This window comes from Cheilinus undulatus, linkage group 13, assembly GCF_018320785.1.
Source record: "Cheilinus undulatus linkage group 13, ASM1832078v1, whole genome shotgun sequence".
Taxonomy (NCBI): domain Eukaryota; kingdom Metazoa; phylum Chordata; class Actinopteri; order Labriformes; family Labridae; genus Cheilinus; species Cheilinus undulatus.
Window position 1 is genome coordinate 42,198,690 of NC_054877.1, and position 19,291 is coordinate 42,217,980.

Genomic DNA, 19,291 nt, shown 5'->3' on the forward strand with positions numbered 1-19,291 from the left:
TACACAATTGCCCAGTAATACTAAAGTACTGCAATAATAAACCAAGTATTTAACACAAAAATATTGTGTTGTACATACAGCACCTATAAAAAGTATTTACCTCACTGGATGTGTTGCCTTTTCTTTGACTTTGTAAATCAATCACGGTCAATATAAAAAATATGCAATTATTTTGCATTACATATTATAATTTAATATACATACTTTGTAGAAATCAGTGTTCACTTGACATTAAAGATGTATTTTTGTAATTTTTGTTGAAAAAGGCTAATTTTATTGACCATGATTGATTTAAAAATAAAAAATGGCAAAACATCCAAGGGTGTAAATACTTATACAGTCACTGTATGTTGTATATTTTCCTTCTTTCATGGCATTAAATCTAGCTAGCCTTTGTTTGGATTCATCATGTTGAGCAGTGCTTCACTCACCAGGAGCGCAGGTCAGCATCACAGTTGCAGAAGTACTTGGGGTCAGTGCAGTTGTGTTCAATACCACAGGAACACTTCTGTATTCCCGGTCCCGAACCCCCCCAATAAAAATGTCTCTCATTGGCTCTTCCAACCCACCAGGTAAATGGGACACCATCTGCAGGTCAAACAAAGTGACATGATTACGTTTATTTTCAAATTCACGAAAGCATTGAAAACTCAAGTAACTAAAAATCTTATAAGCTTTATGAGATAGAGACCAATAGGTTAATACACACGTTTTACAATGTGAAATGTGGCCCAATTTCAGAATCCATTGCGTTTGTCATCACTTCTCAATTGTGAGAAATAAAATAAAAACCAAAGGCAGTATCTCTGCTTTTATATGACAAAGAACCAGAAAGACAAAAGTATGAAATAATAAACACGTTTGTGTTTCCCACAGCTGAAGCTAGCAGCTCAGATACTTCACCTGGAGTGTTGAGCAGTCGAGACGTTCGACAGGCATACGCTACAAACTGTTCACAGTATCCGGCACTGCTGGTGACGGACAAAACCTGGTAACACACAAGAAGAAGACAGAGGGAGCACTTGCTTATACTTGGCTACTGTCAAAAACAAGGTTGATGAAAAACAAATGAAGAGAAGCAGAGTTTGACTTTCACACCAGCCAACCAGCCAAATGCAGGTGGATGTCTGCCATGGCAGGTAGAGCAGCAACTCCCAGTAGCCACTTAGTCAGACAGATATCGTTAACACATCCTGTGCTTTATTCAAACTGGGTTCAGCTCTTAGTGTTAGTGTTTCTACACTGTTACGGTGGCATATGATTATTGCAATTAGCCATTTTGCAGATAAAGGGGTCAGTTTCCCCTCAAAATTACTTCAGAGTGCTTGTTTGTGACCACTTTATATTAGACTTTTCTGGGTCAATTTGTGTTTACTTACTTTAGGGTTAATGAGAAATAATTGAAAGCAAAACTACAGTGTTCTTTTTTTTTCAAAGGATCTAGTTCAAGTTGATTTTAGCACATAAAATTAAACCATAATCATGACATTATTTCCAACAAGAAAATTGTGGCGAGATAGATACTTTATTGATCCTGAAGGAAATACTATGGATTAATTGCTTTCAAACTAATTTCAATGTTTTTGATATGCACTGACATAAATGCATCTTTTGAGCAGAGCCTTCTCCGCCAAGTCAAACTGTATGTCCATTTTGCAATAAAATGGTTAAATGTATGATGACACTAGTCCTGAACTATCTTTAAAAAAACACACAAGAAAAGAAAAATGGTGGTGAGTCCAAAAAAAAGAGATACAGCTTGTTGGACTACACACATCAACTGAATATAAGAATTAACAGCATTCATACAAAGCTCAAAGTTTAATCATTTTAAGTGTCTTCCAATCATCATTTCCATCCACAGCACAAACATTTTTATTTAGCACTCAAGGAAAAGAGGGCTGCATGATGTGGACAAAAAACAGAATCTCAGGGGTAGATCCACTAAGATTTTTGTGGGAAATTGAATTGGTTGGACATGACTTGGAAAGGCACACACCTCTCCATAGAAGGCCTCATAGCTAACAATGCATATTAGAGCAAATCCAAGTCACAAGGTCAGAGACAAACTCAGCTGCACTGAGGGTTCCCAAGAGCACAGCAGCCTCCATTATTCTTAAATGGAAGACATTTGGCACAAACAGGACTCTTCCAAGAGATGCTCAAACAAACTGAGCTATCAGGGGAGAAGGGTCTTAGTAAGACAGGTGACTAAGAACCTAATGGTCACTCTGACTGAGGTCCAGAGATAATGTGTGGAGATGGGACAAAGTTCTAGACGGACAAACATCACTGTAGCCCTAAACTGATCTGGAAGAGTGGCTGGATGCTAGCCTCTGCTCAGTGCAAAGCACATGAAAGCCTGTCAGTCTGAAACTGTATAAAAATAGTACAAACCAAGTACGCTGTGATGAGATGATTTCACAAACCCAGTGTGGACCAAAACATGGTGGTCTCCTACTGCGTTTAAAAGTTCAAATTTGCTTAAAGTGCAGGAATGTAGAACGTTTTTTTTGTTCAATATACACACAGTATAAGGGATACAAATATCTATTCAGTAAAGGGAATTTTTCTGATCATGCAGGGTTCCTTTTAAGTAATGGTTTTCTTGTAAAATTAGAATTGCCCAACACTGTTTGTACAACAGGAATATTGATCTCCATTGCTACAGTACTACAGTGTTTCAGTCCACTCTGGCCAACACAAAGCAAACCGTACATCATCAGATTTAGGTCAAAGTTAATGTGTACCTGTTCATCAGTCACATTATAGGTGATCTGCAGGACTGCCTTTCCATCCTTGTCTGCACTGGTCACTGATGTTTGAGGGGACAGGTTGTTCCTCAGTGTGGTCCAAACCTTCTCCTCTGTGAACAAAAAACATCCCGTTAGTACTCTTCAAGCTTTCTGTGCAGGAAGCTCCCTAAACTCAAAGGTTAAAATTAAGCCAGCATGAGTACTGTATGATTGAACTTTTGAAGAATTCAGGTATCTCTTCTTTTCTTTCGGACTTAACATGACAAGAAAAACCTCTGTAGTTGTTCAATCACTTAAAATGCTTTAAACCACTCTTCTCACAGAACCACCTCACCTGTCATGTCACAGTTAACTCTGAAGGGGGCGACATTTCCACTGCCATCTGGGTCGATCCAGTAGCTCCCTGAGCTCTTCCCCTGGTGCTTGTACTCTTCGCAGGACTGCTGATACATAGCTACAGAGGAGGTAAAATACTCAGCTCAACTGATACAAAGCAGTCAAGTGTGAGTGTGTGTTTGATAGAAAAAGTGAGTGAGTGAACTTACAGGTATGGCAGGTGGCTCCAGTGTAGCCAGTGCCACTGCAGTTGCAACTAAACGCATCCCATGTCTGTGAGCAGCGACCGCCGTGCTCACAGTGGTTAGGAACACACCTGAAGTGACACACAGGTGGAGAGAAAACTAACTTCTGCGGTTTGGTAAAAGTACGATATTCTAGCTGTAAACAAAGAAATATGTCCTCTTTTATCATTTTCTTCATACCAGGTTGTTTATTGCAGAAATCTATAGGTGATGTGAAACTCCACATCAGAGTTTTCAAGATAAATGTGGGACCCTTATCAGTAGATTTTTTTGCCTTTGTAATCGTCTTATTAGAAGCAATATTTCAGTTAAACATTGTTCTATTTTTAGATCAGCCGAGAGCATTTTTTTTGCACAAGTAGTAGTTCAGGAGCCAGAATCCACCTTTTGCCTGTACTCTTCTTCTTTTGATGATATCTATATTACTCTGAATGCTCCTTACCTGTCTATGATGGCACACATATCCAGGCTGACATTTTCAAAGCTTCCAATGAGGCCCTGCTCCACAGCTTTGAGGTCAGCTAGATGGTCATCTACATGGATCATCTGCATGCAGCCCTGGAAGGAGCGCTGCAGTGATCGGCTGTTGGTGGGGAGGAAGTAGCCTGGAGAAAAGCACATGAGGTGAAAGATAAGCAAACACTGGGACACAGTGGAACTGTGCAGGTCTAAATAATGCACCCAGGCCTTCTAAGCAACACTTAACAAACAAAATGAGTCAAGTAATGATTAGGGATGGAGATCCAAACCCAGTGCAGCGCTGTCTGTTGGCTTGAGGATGAACTGCTCTGACTTTGAAGTTCAAAGGTCACTACAACCTTACATCCTGTGAGGATGAAGTGACCTTGTACCACACTAGTACCTCTCACAAGCTTTACCCTCTCTAAAGCGTTGTCTTTTGGAGTGGCTTATTGACCCCCATACATGTAATGAGCTTTGAAATCCAGAGATTATTATGAAACAGACACCTCCACCCTCACTGTACTGTCAACTGTAGACCTCCCAGCAATATTCACCTCCAAAGTAGTAGGTTCCTCCAGTCTGGATTTGAATGGGAATGGCAGTTCTGACCGTGGATGCTTCGTCTCCATCGACTGTCAGCATAGCGTAGTACTCTAAAGCATTCAGATGTACGCTGTGCCACTGGCCGTCATTCAGACTTGAGCCTGCAATGCAAAACACAGATAGATAAAATTTCAGTGTATTGAATTTTATGCTATGATCAGACAAACAAAAGAGAATTTGGCCTAAACTGTGTCCAGGCAGTTTTATCATTTCCAGAGGAAAAAAACAGCATTTTGAATAGAAAACAAAGGAGAACAGATTTGACTCCAGACTAGTTTATAAAAGATAAGTCAGAAGAATACCAGAACAAATAAATCAAAAGGATGATTTGATGCAGGAAAAAACTGGCATTACTATATCTTTTCTGTCTCGATCTATACAGCAATATAAAAAGTACATGTGGTTATTTCAAAAAGATGCAGTAGGTTTATGTAGGCCTGACCACAAGTAATTTACATTGAATCTACAGTCATATTTCACCTATTCTGAATTGATGTTCATTTTATCTTTCATCTGCATGACATGCATAAAAATCCAATATGCAACTACATTGGTAAATACTGATGCAATGATAAAAAGAGCAATCAATTAACTGGTTTTAATACAATAATACAATAACTTTATTTATCCCCGCAGGGAAATTCAATAAAGAATCCCCATTAGCTTTAGTGACAGCTGTATGCAACGTTCCTCCTAAAGCAATAGCTTTATTTCATCACTAACTTACCCCATTGGCTCTAAGGGTAGCTGACAGCTAGTTTTACCTAATTGGATGAAAATGGTGTGAAAGCGCGGACTTTTTTACTTTTGTTTTGAAAATGCACTAAAATGTGCACCTACAGTAATCAAGAAAAGAAGAAAGGACACATTAACTTGCTAAAACTGACGAGTCTTGTAAATCTGTCTTTTACAAGGGAAGTACGTACTTCTCTTTCGATAGGCAATGGCCTGAGCTCACCTGATGAGATGTCAATGCGTGTGTTTGGCCTCTGTGTCACGTTCACGTGGACAGTAACCTTCCCCTCTGTCAGTCCCACCTCCACCCAGCCGTAGGCAAGTTCTGTGAACATCAGCAGCCCATTGGGGTTCCAGGTTCTGAAAGACAGACTGACTGACAGTGTGTCACTGTCACTTTGACCCGGGAGCCGCAGGAAGGATGAGGAGTTGAAGAAGACAGAGAAGGAATTGGACTCAGCACACGAGAAAGTGAGGTTACGCTGCAGGAAGAGAGAGAGAGAGGAATTTAGGATGGAGCAGTTTCCAGACTCTGTGGTTTTTAAAATGAGTAAACAAATCTTTGTGTCAAAAAAAACTTTAAGCCTCTTCTGTGTCCTGAAAAGGATTTGCTCAACTAGCAGTGTGACATTTTCCAGACTCCTGAGAATTTTCTTGATTTAAAAAATTAAAGGGTGTCTAGTTCTTCATGAAGAACAGCAGTTTATCGAGGCTTTGATCTTTAACACACTACACTGTATTCCAAATTATTATTTATATGCTGTTTCCAAGGCACTGATTCCTCAACAATTATACTGCAATCTGGATTTTATTCAACAAAATTACCAATGATGACAATGGCATTTTTTTTTTCAAAACTACTTAAAATGCAGCCTTCCAAATGAGTAATTTCTGAGAGTTTCTAAACATTCAAACGTTTCTAAATAAGTGAAAACAGAAATTTATTGTATTTTTTTGTATTAGGAGGTCATTTTTCTCATATCAAAGCTATTTCAATCAAAAAAATATCTTTACAGATCAAGTTCCATATCAACACAGGGGCCCTTCTTTGATATCACCTTAACAACTCTCTGATCTGTTGAACTTCTAAGTCCATGTATAGTTTCTGCCTTTATTTCCTTTGAGGATGCCAGAATTGCCTCCCAGAGCTGCTGTTTTTAGCTAAACTGCCATCCACCCTCATAGAGCTTCCTTTTAAGGATGCTCCACAGGTTTTCCATAGGGTTGAGGTCAGGGGATGATGGTGGCTGCACCACGATCCTTTTATGCCCTTAGCAGCCAAGGCCTCAGTCGGTTTTTTGCAGCATGGGATGGTGTGTTGTCTTTAATGAAAATGATTTTACTCTGGAGGGCACGGTTCTTCTTTTTATACCATGGCAGGAAATGGACTGTTAGGAGCTCCACATATTTTATTGAGGTCATTTTGACACCTTCAGGCACCTTCAAGGGGCCCACCGACTCACTCCCTGTGATTCCAGCCCAAAAACATGACTCCACCACCTCCTTGCTGACGTTGCAGCCTTGTTGGGACATGTTGTCATAAGACAACCACACTACCCAAAAGTAACTGGGGTTATTATAGTTAACTAAAACTAATGAAATAACTAAAACTAAAATGTAAAAATCATTTTAGTCAACTGAAACTAAATAAAAGCTAGGTTTTACAAATAAAACAACAACTAACTAAAACTGTATTGTGTACTTACAGAACTAACTAAAATGAAATAGAATTAGGGACAAAATCTCCTTAGTTTTAGTCTTTGATACTAGCATACTGACTGACATGAACACCCGAGCCTGAATAGAGTAAAACTGCCTGATTTGATAGACAACAACTTCACACAATTGTAATTTTAGGTCTTGAGTTGTATACCAACATAAAAATTGAACAATTATAGTAAAAAGTGAAGAGTCCTTTTGGGTGTTGCCCCTGGCAGGTATCCCACATTGACGAGAAAACTAAAACTAACGCTAAAACTAATAAAAACTAAACTAAAACAAAGCAATTTTACAAAACAAAAACTAAACTGAAATAAAAATACAGCAGTAAAACTAATTAAAACTAAATTGAAATTCAAAACAAAAGGTAAATACTAAACAAAAATTAAAAGTAATGAAAAATCCAAAACTATTATAACCTTGCTGCCAACTGCTTTCACACTTTTGAAAAATATTTTTCAAGTGCATGTATGAAATTAACTCCTGACACCTTTAGGTGCAGGTGAATCTGCATAGGGAGTGAGCAAGAGAAAAGGACACAAACTCCTACATCTCTCATGTAGGAGAGAGGTTCTATGTAAATCAATCAATGAGTGCATCTGCCCAGTAATAATTGCCTATGTAAATCCTGAGTCAAGGTAACCCCTACAACACACCTGATGATTTTAAGGCCAATTTTGGGCTCAGTTTAATGACCCAATTTAAGGTTTATTACAGCCAATTATTTGTCCAAATTATCCTCAACTATGTAGTGTTAGTAAAATCATTTTACTACTCCCCATAAAGCTGGAGTCCCCCCAGTCATGAATTGTAAATACTGAGCATGCTTGATATCAAACATTCTTGATTTATTTATGTACTGCTGCATATCATCCTAAACTCCCTCTTCCTAAATTAACATTTCCTTCATTCTGTTGATTAAGTTTAAAATAGTAAAAAAAAAAAAAAAACCTCCATAATAATTATAATGTAAGTTGTCTTACAAAGCTGGAGACATCCACTTTCTTCCGTCGGACCAGGTTGGTGATGTTATCCCCGTTGTAGGTGATTCCTTCCATGCAGCCCTTAAAATTTTCTCTTCCTCCTGTGCTTGGTTTCACCGAAACAGGCAGTCCTCCAAAACTGATCTGAGGACGAGCAGCAGAGGGGACAATTTAGACTCAAACACCAAAAACTAATCTTAACTGTAGTCACACCTACTGCCAGAATCTGAATATATTCAGAAAAGTGCCTTCTAATCAAAGCTGAACATCTGTTTCTCTCTGGGAATGCACAATATTGGCCAAAATGGGGATTAAGATGTGTTTTAGCCAATATTAAGAACACAGTTTTTCATCACTCTTGTAAACTTACATTGGGAATGATTTTTATGTTGGTTTACACTGGCCTATAACAACTGAACAAACACAATAAAGTAGCCGGCCCTTAATAAAACACATATTCATTAAATATAATAGAATTTGAAAGGAAAAGGGTCTCCTTTGCAGTATTCTTTCATCTAACAATTCATACTTTAACTAAGTATGAAAGCTACTTATAAAAAGAACCACAAGATTTTCCCAAACAGCACAACAGAGGGCTTACAAAGAAAAAAAACACAAGTGGCTATATGGTTGGAAAGGTATTTAACTTTGAATAAAACGTTTTTCTTCTTGTTGTTAAAGACAATGCCAGTCTCAGAGGGTTAAACCAAAATCAGAGCAATGAATCAGAATTGAGCATTCAGTCCTGCAATGTGAACTTAGCCTCAATGTAAGACAGTGTTAATTTCGTCTAATAAAACTATGACTAAAACTATTCGTCAACAGCCTTTTTCCATGACATTAACTAGACTAAACCTAACAAAAATAGATCTGTGATGACTAAAACTGACAAAAACGAAGTTTAGTATTTGTCAAAATGACTAAAACTAGACTAAAATGTAATTGAGATTTTGTCAGACATTTAAAATCTGTGATATTTCTCCACTGTTGGTAAATCTGACAAAATGCAATGCATCTGTAGTTATTCTGCCTCTCAGCTGTAGAAAGCAGGAACCCCAGATTTGGTAGGCAGTGGAGAACACACTACCATGATTTGGTACTAAAAAGACTAAAATGTGAGAACTTTTATGGACTAAAACTAAACTATAATGTCTTTAGTTTTTGTCGACTAAAACTAGACTAAAACTAAAAAGGGTAGAAATTACTAAAATGGGTCTAAAACTAATATGCATTTCATTCAAAGACTAAAAATAAAACTGAAATTAAAAATAGCTGCAAAATTAACACTGGTGTAAGAGAAGCGATTCTGTTTTTCTATCTCTTATTCTCACCTTTTCTTGACCCTGTGATGTTTTGCATCAAGGTCAAGGCAAAGTGAATAGGAAAGGACTTGGAAAGTTACTTTCTGGACTATCAAACAGTCAAACCTGATAACAGTTACCAAGGAGAGCTTGAGAAAACAGCCCACTTCCTGGTGAGGTGGGAACTTGACAAAGGGTCAGCTGGGACATCAAAACTTACAAGAGCAATCATTCTGTACCTCATGGTCCAGATCCAGGTGGTCAAACTCTCCGTTAGTCCTGAACTGTTGAGTGTGATGGTCCAGGGTGAAGTTGACATTTCTACGGTAACGCTCAATAACAACTGAGTGCCAGTGATCATCATCCAGTAAGCTGCCACTGGTCACAGTGGTGTGACCCTGAATAGAACCATACTGGTTACTTCCTGAAAGGAAGAAATAAATCCAGTGTTAACAATGATGGTTCTGTTATGATAGATCAGAATACTAGATTAATTTGCCAAACCACAAAGACTTGAAGTAAGGACTACCTAGGTTGATGCTGAGCTGTAGTCTTGCCCTGCGGAGCTCCAGGGAAATGTAGTCTCCCTGCTGCCCCTCCCCGTGAAGTAGGATTCCTTCTCCAGCTGTGGTTTTGAACTTTAGAGTGATGATATCCTTAATAATCTTTATTTTCCTACTTCTGAAGCGGTAGGCGATGACGCCATGGCCATCGAAGCTGATCACGTCTGCCCCTGTCAAAAAAACGAAAAGGAAAATTCTCATTACAGTAAAAGAAAACACTTCAGTTGGATCTAGAGGCCCTGTCCACTTGCAGGATCATGTAGAACTTATTGCTTTTTTTTGTAGTAAAATATACAGCGTAGGCAGCACATGACTCACCGACATCTGTTACTTCAGAACAAAATGATAATTATTAGAACAAACAGTCCTGACAGTTCACTAAACAAAGAACAACATGACAAAGCACACAAGGCAAAAGAGAAGGGAATTCTACTCAGAGGAACAGCCAGTAGTAATACTGACTAAAGAAGAAAAAGCTGGAACAGAGAGTAAATTCTATGTTTATCCATAATGATGATTGATTTCAGGGACTGGCCACTACCTTCAGCTTAATTAGAGATTCATTCAAAAACAATGTCCACAGTTTTTATTCTAATAATTATTAAATTATTCCACGGTCATAACTGTCACTCTGTTGCCAATGTTTACTCACAATATGAGCAGCCGTAGAGCTCCAGGCGTACTCCAATGCGCCCCTCCCGGCTCCAGTCCACTGGAATGAAGCGGATGTAGCGAGCCAGGACGGGATGCTGCAGCTCATGCCTTACTACACCCTCACTGTTTACATTACCATCAAACGTCTAAAACACACAAAAACAAACAGTGTCAGTGTTTCTGAAGAAGTAGAGGTCAAAGTCAAGTATTTATTCAAGTGGAGGAGTATCACATGAACTAAATCTGCATTTGAGTTTAAAATATTATGAACACAGAATGATGTGAAAGTGTATGCGTTTTAATTTCAATAATCATGATCCTAATTCAGTCATCAGTTAACCTCTGTTGGTCTTTCTACATCATCCTACATCACTGGTTCCAAACCTGGGGTCCAGGCACCCCAAGGGGGGGCAAAGAAAGGGGGGTACTGGACCCTGTCTGCTCTTACACTGTCAAAATTAGATGTACATGTATATAAATTTATATATAATTTAAATCATGATTAGAAAAGTGATGTATTAGGGCTAACCTAAAATATTTGAAAAATTAAGAGGATCTGTTCATTTTGGAGCAAAAGGTTAACATTTTAGGGAAAAAAAAATCATAATATTATAAATTAGTTTATTTACAAGAAAACAACTCAGAATTTCAAAGTTTAAAAAGTTGGAAAGTTGCAAGAAAACTTGCAATTACCAAGCTTATAAATTCTAAATTTTGATGATAGAGTCTAAAAACATCAAGTTTCTACAAGAAACCAAACTCTTAAAGTCAAAACTTTATATTTTTTTCACCTAAATGAGAAACTTTCTTAACTTCTTCTTTTTAAATTTGTAGGTTTTCCTTAACAAATGCTCTTTATTGTTTTTTTCAAGAGTGGCCCTAATACACCATCACAGCAATGGATAGTTGGATAGTTTATACATTTTATATATTTAACCAGATGAAGGCCCATGGAGGTCAAGATCTCTCTACGAGGCTGACCTTTGCCAAGTCTTTTGTCGTGAATAAGTTTATGTAGGCCTATTATGTTAGGATTTGTTAATAAATACAATAAATACAAATGATTATATTGTTACATTTGAAGTGACACCTCAAGTCCTAAAGGTTTTTTATTACTGTTATTGAGTACATTTACCCATCTAATAAGTTTTCATTAAATGGGAAGATGTATGAAGCTTTGGAAAAACAACAACAACTCCAGTGGTACTTCGTGATTTTAAAACACAATCAGCATAAAACAGTTACAAACACTTAAAGAAAGAATGGCAGTAAATCCTCCTTACCCAGATGTTTCCATCCTGTAAATAAGGCCTCCAGTTTTTCTGGGTGTCGCTGTAAAACAGACGATATCTGCTCGTCCAGTCAGAGCTGCTGTAGCGACCCTGCGTGGCTATGGCAACCACCTGCTTTCTTGAACCCAGGTCCACCTGTAACCACTGTTGATGATCGGTTTCCATTGGCGACCAGCCTCCAGAACCTAGTTTAACAGGAGTCATAGGGGTTGACAGGTAAAACGATGGGAGGAAGAGAAAAAGGGAGGAAAATGGGGAAATCTGGATCTGGAAGATTTGGAACAAAAATGATTATGAGTTTTTGTTTGTATTTTTCTTAAAGCAAAGTTGCGTGAGAGTGGTTTCGTTTAGAGAGTCCAGGCTTGTAGTTATCACAGGAACTGAAAGATACTCTAAGAAAGGCTAATGATCCCTGGGCAGGACAGTAGATATGAATAAACATTTATCCAAACACAAACATGGCGTCTTGACTGATGAACCACGAGAATCAGTCCAGAGTTTTGAATCTTAGTCTCGGATACCAGCAGGGAGCTCAATGATCTTTAAATCATATATAAATATATAAGATTATGCAAGAACTAGATGGGGTTTTTTGTGATATAAAAAACCCAAACTCCTGGGTTTTGTGATATACTGACATAATGATACCCTTTCCTCTAATTTTCACATTTTCAAGCTGACCTTGAACTCATCATAATATAACCATCTTTTTGCCCCAGTATGTGAGCTAATCAATATCTATCCAGCCAATTTATTTATTTATTAGTTTATTTGTCAGGGACATTTGTCAGGCAATGTTGCATTTAATTACAGTGCAACCGATGCAATGTATAAAAGACATCTAGCCATGGCTAATTTGCAGTCCTCTCCCTTGTCTACACAGACTTCTGCTTTGGATTTCTTAGTTAACTGATGGAACCTACTACAAAGTTTGGGAGCACTTTCCACAGCCTTTCTGAGCTGATGAGGAGGATGGAGTCTGTCTGGAATCTGAGGATAGCTGTTATGACACAGCTGCAGGCATGATGGAGTCCACCTCCCCCTCTTCCCTGAGGCCAACAGGTTTAATTTGATTCATAAAACCAGAGCGTCCGTGTTTTAAGAATAAGATGCCAAGTGATGGGAAGTTCATTAAGGACTGGTACGTACTTTACGTTGACAGACAGAGGAGATGCATTTCTTAGCATTGGTTAGGTGTTTAAATCCTGTTTTTTGTTGTTTTTTTTTTCAAAAACGTATGTCCTTGTAGATCAACTTAAAAACTGTCATTTAATCACTTTGGTACTCTCAGAAATGACCAGCCAGAGGCTGTTAAACTTCCAGCTGTGTTTGCTCTGTTTTTTTTCTCCTAGTCACAGTGACTTTCATGTTTGTGTGGGGCTTTTGCAAATGCTTTTATTGATTCAATGGATGTGGTGTCAGGGACACACCCATTGAATAACGTCTGCATGACTTCTGTCTCGTCCTTGCCTTTGTCCACTGCTGTATTTCACTGGGAAACAAAGTAATCTCAAACAGGAGGTGCTCTTGCTGGGAATGTTGAACTGTTGAGCCATTTGTCAAATGAACAAATGCACGCAAAAGTTGAGTGTATAGCTGTACAGCATTACTTCAGGCAGGCCACAGACTCATCAGCTAACAGCTGGCTGATTTGCTCCAAGCACACTACTGGCTAATTACACTAATGCCAACATACACTGCCTGGCCAAAAAAAAAGTCACCACCAAAAAAAGGTCACACACTCTAATATTTGGTTGGACCGCCTTTAGCTTTGATTACAGCACGCATTTGCCATGGCATTGTTTCGATAAGCTTCTGCAATGTCACAAGATTTATTTCCATCCAGTGTTGCATTAATTTTAATATTGATGATGGGAGAGTCTGACCACTGCACAAAGCCTTCTCCAGTATATCCCAAAGATTCTCATTGGGGTTAAGGTCTGGACTCTGTGGTGGCCAATCCATGTGTGAAAATGATGTCTCATGCTCCCTGAACCACTCTTTCACAGTTTGAGCTCCATGAATCCTGGCATTGTCATCTTGGAATATGCCCATGCCATTAGGGTAGAAAAAATCCATTGTTTAAGAAATGAGAAGTTACTCATTGCATCAGCTGGGGTTAAATAACTTGTTGCCAGCTGAAAGATAATTGCCCATGCAGTAATTATCCAATAGGAGGCTCGTACCTATTTCCTTAGTTAAATCCAGGTGGTGACTTTTTTTTTTGGCCAGGCAGTGTAGTTCAACTACTCTAGCCTGACTGCGCTCTACTACTCCTTCGGCAAGCTGCTTTTTGCAACCCTCCTCCACCCCAGCTCCTCCTTGATTCTGCTTTTAACTAATCAATGTCTGTTGTCATTGATGCCTGCTCTGCTCTGCTCTGCTCTGGGGTTTTTGCTGCTTCTCTCCCTGCCTCAGGCTTTGTTTGAAGGCACTGGACAGACAAGAGCGGCACTGTTCCTGCTTGATGCTTTCCATGCAGTCTTGTGGAAGGGCAGAGCCCAGAACAGCCACTCCGACAAATACAAATAAAAGAATAAGTGCAAATTAATAACTGTTAATAAAGAAAACACTTATGACTGCAAGAAATGCATGTTTTTTGACAGTGGTCCTGACTCAAATACCATTGATGTATAGATATGAAGTCTGAATCTGAATATAGAGACCCTTTTTTATTTTGACAAGTTACTGAAATGAATATATAAAGCCTAAAACAATTACCACAAAGTATACCTGTTGCTGCTCATCTCTAGCATTAATGCATCACCAAAGTACCCAGCAGCAAGTCTTAGTGCACAGACATACCTTGTTTCCTGTTCAGCTTGGCATAACCAGCTTCATATCCTCGGGCAAACACTGATGAAGAGGTAAAAGAGCTGAAGGGGAGAGGAGTGGCAATGCTGTCCTCACACTTCCCTGAAAAAGAGAGAGAAAACAGACGCTGAGTTCAGCTGATCATCAGTTATTATTTGAGTGTGGGCGCAAATGCAGCTCAATAGGTAGTCAGTTGTCCTACACCTTCAATCCCCGGCTCTTACAGTCACATGTTGATGTGTCCTTGGGCAAGACACTTAACCCCAGTTTGCTCCCACTGCTATGTCAGTAGTGTGTGATTGGTATGGATGCATATGAATGGGATGAGCTAAAACTGATGGCCTTACTCGATAGAATTACAAATATAATTACTACACTCAAATACAAAAATTAGTAGGAAATTAGGTCCCACTACAATAAAGCGTTACCGACTTGGAACAATCAGAATCAGAATCATTATTGTCATTGTACACAAGTACAACGAAATTGTGCACAGTTCCATTCAGTGCAAAAGATGTATATAAACAAAAACAAGGTATTCTAATAAATAATGTAATGTTGTGAGATGGAATGAGTCACTGGTTAGTAGGGCTGGGACGATTCACTTTTCTCCCGATTCGATTTTTTTATGATTTTTTAGGTGCTGATTCGATTTAAATTGCATATGATATTGCCGATTTTTGCAATCTTTAGTTAGCTTTTTAAACACCAGCGAAAAAGATGAGTGATAATGATGCCTACAGACTATATCAGGAAAAATACACATCACATGTGAGTCAGTTTTTAGGATTTATTCAGCAATATATTTTAACCAGCTGTTTATACTCTCTTCAAAAGCCTGGACTGCATTTAAAAGCAGCGAAAATCAGTATAGAAAATAGGGGTGGGAATCACAGGGTACCTCACGATACAATACGATACGATACATGGTCCACGATACTGATATTATCACGATACAGCGATACTGCGATAATCGATATATTGCAAGAAAATTGTATAATGATACATCACAAAATATGTCTAACTAGAGAATACAAAACAGTTATAAAATGGTCAAGTGCAGGATTTCTCAGTTTATTCACAACAATTTAGTATCAATTTCACAAATTTGACACAGACTGAGCTAAATACTGAATATGAAGTGCATAAAGTCTATACATATGTGTGTAGTATATATGTATAACTTATTATGTAATTGTATAATTAAGCTATTTAAAAAATATATAGTCCTGCATCATCTTGCATTTTACCTATCTTTGTTCATTCTGAAGATGAGGATTTTCCCCATTTGTTGCACTGAATTAAAATGCTACTGTGATTTTTTTTTTTTTTAAGAAAAGGGGAATAAATTATTATAGAGTGAATGTACTCCAATTTTTTATACTTCATATTTCATCAGTTTTTTATGTCATCACATAATGTGTTTGTGGAGGGAGATTATGTGATGACGAGCTGATCGTCACGTCCAGCTTTAAGACTGATGGACTGTGTTTTGCGGAGGGCATGACGTGACAGGCCGGTATTTCTTTCTTGTGTTACCGAAGCCGTCATTCTTAACGACACTACACGGGACAGGTCCTTACAAATAATACGACTGTGATTATGGTTGCATGAGTAGAGACCAGCGGTAGCTTCAACGGGCTTGTTTGTTGACGTAAGCCGTTAGCTGTAGCACTAATGCGATGATGCCTAACTAGTAGATTCGTTGTGTTGTCTCAGTATTTTACTCTGGCGTGGCATATCTTGCAAACAACTGTCTAACTCCTGTCTAAGTTTGTGCTGTCTTCAATGTTTTGGAAGCCAAAATAAGTCTACACATCCACTATGAATGCAGCAGAAGTCGCTCTGCTGGGTAGGTACAAGCAACCGGCTCACGCAGACCGGAAATCTCGTGTGATCTCGTTGTCTCAAGAGAGAAGAGGCAAGAGTCAACTGCCAGCTAGCGATGCCTGCCGCCAACTAGCGGTCAGGGGGTGAAATTACACCACAAACTACCGCACCAACAAAGTGAATAATTAGCTAATTAATTAAATATCGATACTGCGTTTTAAAATATCGATACAATATCATGTCAGGAAGTATCGCAATATTTCAGTGTATCGATTTTTTGTCCCACCCCTACTGGTTAGTGTTCATTTATTACTGCAACTGCTCTGGGATATGTGCTGTTTTTTCAGTCCGTTAGTTTTGGCTCTTATTGTCCTGAACCGTCTTCCTGAGGGTAGCAGTTGGAACAGGTGATGTGCTGGGTGGGAACAACAGCCATTTGAACGTCTGTTTACCAAAAACATTGGTGTTATAGGTCCTGGCTAAATTCTACACTTTTCAGCACCTTTCTGCCCCAAAGTCTTTGTATATTTAGTTAAATTCACATTGTGAGTAAAAAAAAAAAAAAAAAAAAGTAAGAGAAAGGAGGCCTTTAAAAAGATGGTTACCCATAAGCACTCACTGTAATCTGCACATTTAACATGTCACTTTAGAGTGATTTTACAGAATTTGAAAATGGCTGCATAAATTAACAGCATGTTATCACCTATACATTATTTTTAGTAGGCAGGATTTTACTCTAAAAAGCACATCAGAATCAAAACAAAAGACACTACCTTTTTCCTCTTCAGTTTGGACAAAAATAAGAAAAGTGCTATTTTTGAACATTGTCATTGGACACAATGGTTTCATAAGGCTGTACATGTTTGTCTTTATGCTTCTTTATGTTGGCCTTTGTTCCTGACATGTTCAAGGGACTTGATATACGATGGAGTTTTGAGTGGGGGAGGGGCCACCACTGAGCGCGCGTGTGTATGTGTGTGTGTGTGGGTGGGTGTGTGTGGGTGTGTGCGTGTTTGTGTGTGTGTGTGTGGCAGGTGCGGGCCATGGTAATGAGCTCCCTCATATGCATTACAAAACACTAGCCAAGCTGGTGCTCAGCAGTTTAAAGGAACAACAAGGATCAAATCTGGCTAAATAACCTGAACACTGTACCAGGAGTTCATCTTTCTAAGGATGAACTCTCTTGTCTTTGACTTTTTATTTTTGACCATTTGAGAAACATCAGATGGTTTTCATTATTAATTCATTAAAACACAGAAATAATCCACACCTATAATCTGTTATCACACTTCCATAAATTAGTGAAGAGCTTGCATTCAGTGTTTCCCACAGAGGGAATGTGTTTGCTGTGGTCAAAATCAGCTGCTGCAGTTTAAACCAGAAAGGGGAAGAAGGGTGATATAAGTCAATGTTGAACCCTCTACATGTTATCCAAGAAAAGTGGACCCCCGTGAAGTCCAATGATATAAATGACTATAAACATGCTTTGGTTGTTGGTGGTTTAGCAGGCTGTCATGTTGGTTATGCTAAAATCTGTTGCTTCCATTCAGATGTCACAGTTTAAAATGAACTTTGCATAGAAATGACATGCAATCCAAAGAAATTCAGGATATTATCAGTATGATATCATCATCAGCTGATATGAAAATGTATTCCTAAATTTACCACTGGTATTTTGGCGACACAAATCTGCATATATCAGCTGTAAATATCAGCTGTACAAATGAAAAGTTAGTGGAATTCTAGGTTGGAATAAAAGGCCTACACCAGCTGAAGTCTTTTTCTCTGTTTATCATCATTTAAGTGGCGGGGAAAGCTCAGGGTAAATCTTGCATCGGCTAATTTGATCAGTATATTTCACTGTTTAACCACGTGTCTGATCAAATATGGTTTACTATCAGCCTCGGGTCCGGTTCAGACAGCCCTGCTCTAAGTGCAGACATGACACTAGCTAGGGATGTTCTGATACCACTTTTTCCTTCCCGATACGATTCAATGCCAGATGTTGGGTTGGCCGATACAGAGAACTGATCCAATGTCAATGTGAACTTTCAGGACCGACTGCAGACTAGCAAATGATTTTAGACCTATATTTGACTCAGAACATGGCTCAACAAATAGAATCATAATGTACAGCATCTCTGTGATCAGGCCCAGAAGTCTAGGTAACTGGTGCTCATAGTCTTATAATCAGTGAAATGAGGATCACCTGAGTGCAGTGAATGTTTTATCAAAAAAGCCAAATCATTTGACCATGGTTGATTTATAAAATCAATAAAAGGGTAAAACATCCAAGGGGGTGAATACTTTTAGGCGCTGTATGCGTCTCAGTCATTGGTTAGGTCGTAGCAATGTTCTGATTTCTCCTTTTCAAAAACAGACACACCTGCTGACAGAAGCTAGGGCAGCAAAATAAAGTGGATTTCCACATTTTGATCTTTAAATATGATTTACTGACTGCAATCATTCATGCTGGTATATAATGGAGTAAAACTGACTGTGAAATAACATGACACAGGCTGAAACCAAACTCTGTGACACACCTTGGTATGATCGTATTTCACTACAGTACAGACCATGAAATCCTTTACATCAATGGACTGGGGGAGTAAACACACAGAATCAGAGAAACTTCACTGTGTCTCTACTGTGCTCAGTTTTCAATCTTATAAGACTGCACAGGAGCATCTCAGAAAATTAGACTATCATGAAAAAGCTCATTTTCCTATGATTTCATTCAAAAAGAAAAACGTCAACATATTCTAGACTCATCATTACAAAGTGAAATATTTTAAGACCTTTTGTTTAAATCTTGATAAATATGGCTAAAAAATTAAAAATCCACAATCTCAAAATATAAGAATATCACAAAACATCAGTTCAAAAAAAGATGTATAATACAGAAATGTTGACCTTCTGGAAAATTATTCTTATTTACACACTCAGTAATTGATGATGCGTACGATCTACGCATGGTTGGATAACCCAGTGAAGTTTG

At 38.4% G+C, this 19,291-nt stretch overlaps 1 protein-coding gene across 1 annotated transcript in view; it reads right to left on the reverse strand.

The window, feature by feature from the left end:
- Positions 1 to 19,291, reverse strand: part of LOC121520746 (contactin-associated protein-like 2) — a 50,288-nt gene that overhangs the window by 16,289 nt on the left and 14,708 nt on the right. Inside the window, exons 2-15 of the mRNA XM_041804352.1 lie at positions 14,455 to 14,565; positions 11,641 to 11,834; positions 10,356 to 10,503; positions 9,670 to 9,873; positions 9,380 to 9,564; positions 7,840 to 7,983; positions 5,361 to 5,619; positions 4,354 to 4,503; positions 3,780 to 3,942; positions 3,302 to 3,408; positions 3,091 to 3,210; positions 2,751 to 2,866; positions 904 to 988; positions 432 to 588 (exon numbers count right to left, since the gene is read on the reverse strand). Coding sequence (XP_041660286.1) covers positions 432 to 588; positions 904 to 988; positions 2,751 to 2,866; positions 3,091 to 3,210; positions 3,302 to 3,408; positions 3,780 to 3,942; positions 4,354 to 4,503; positions 5,361 to 5,619; positions 7,840 to 7,983; positions 9,380 to 9,564; positions 9,670 to 9,873; positions 10,356 to 10,503; positions 11,641 to 11,834; positions 14,455 to 14,565 — 2,143 coding nt within the window. The remainder of the gene's footprint in view (positions 1 to 431; positions 589 to 903; positions 989 to 2,750; positions 2,867 to 3,090; positions 3,211 to 3,301; positions 3,409 to 3,779; positions 3,943 to 4,353; positions 4,504 to 5,360; positions 5,620 to 7,839; positions 7,984 to 9,379; positions 9,565 to 9,669; positions 9,874 to 10,355; positions 10,504 to 11,640; positions 11,835 to 14,454; positions 14,566 to 19,291) is intronic.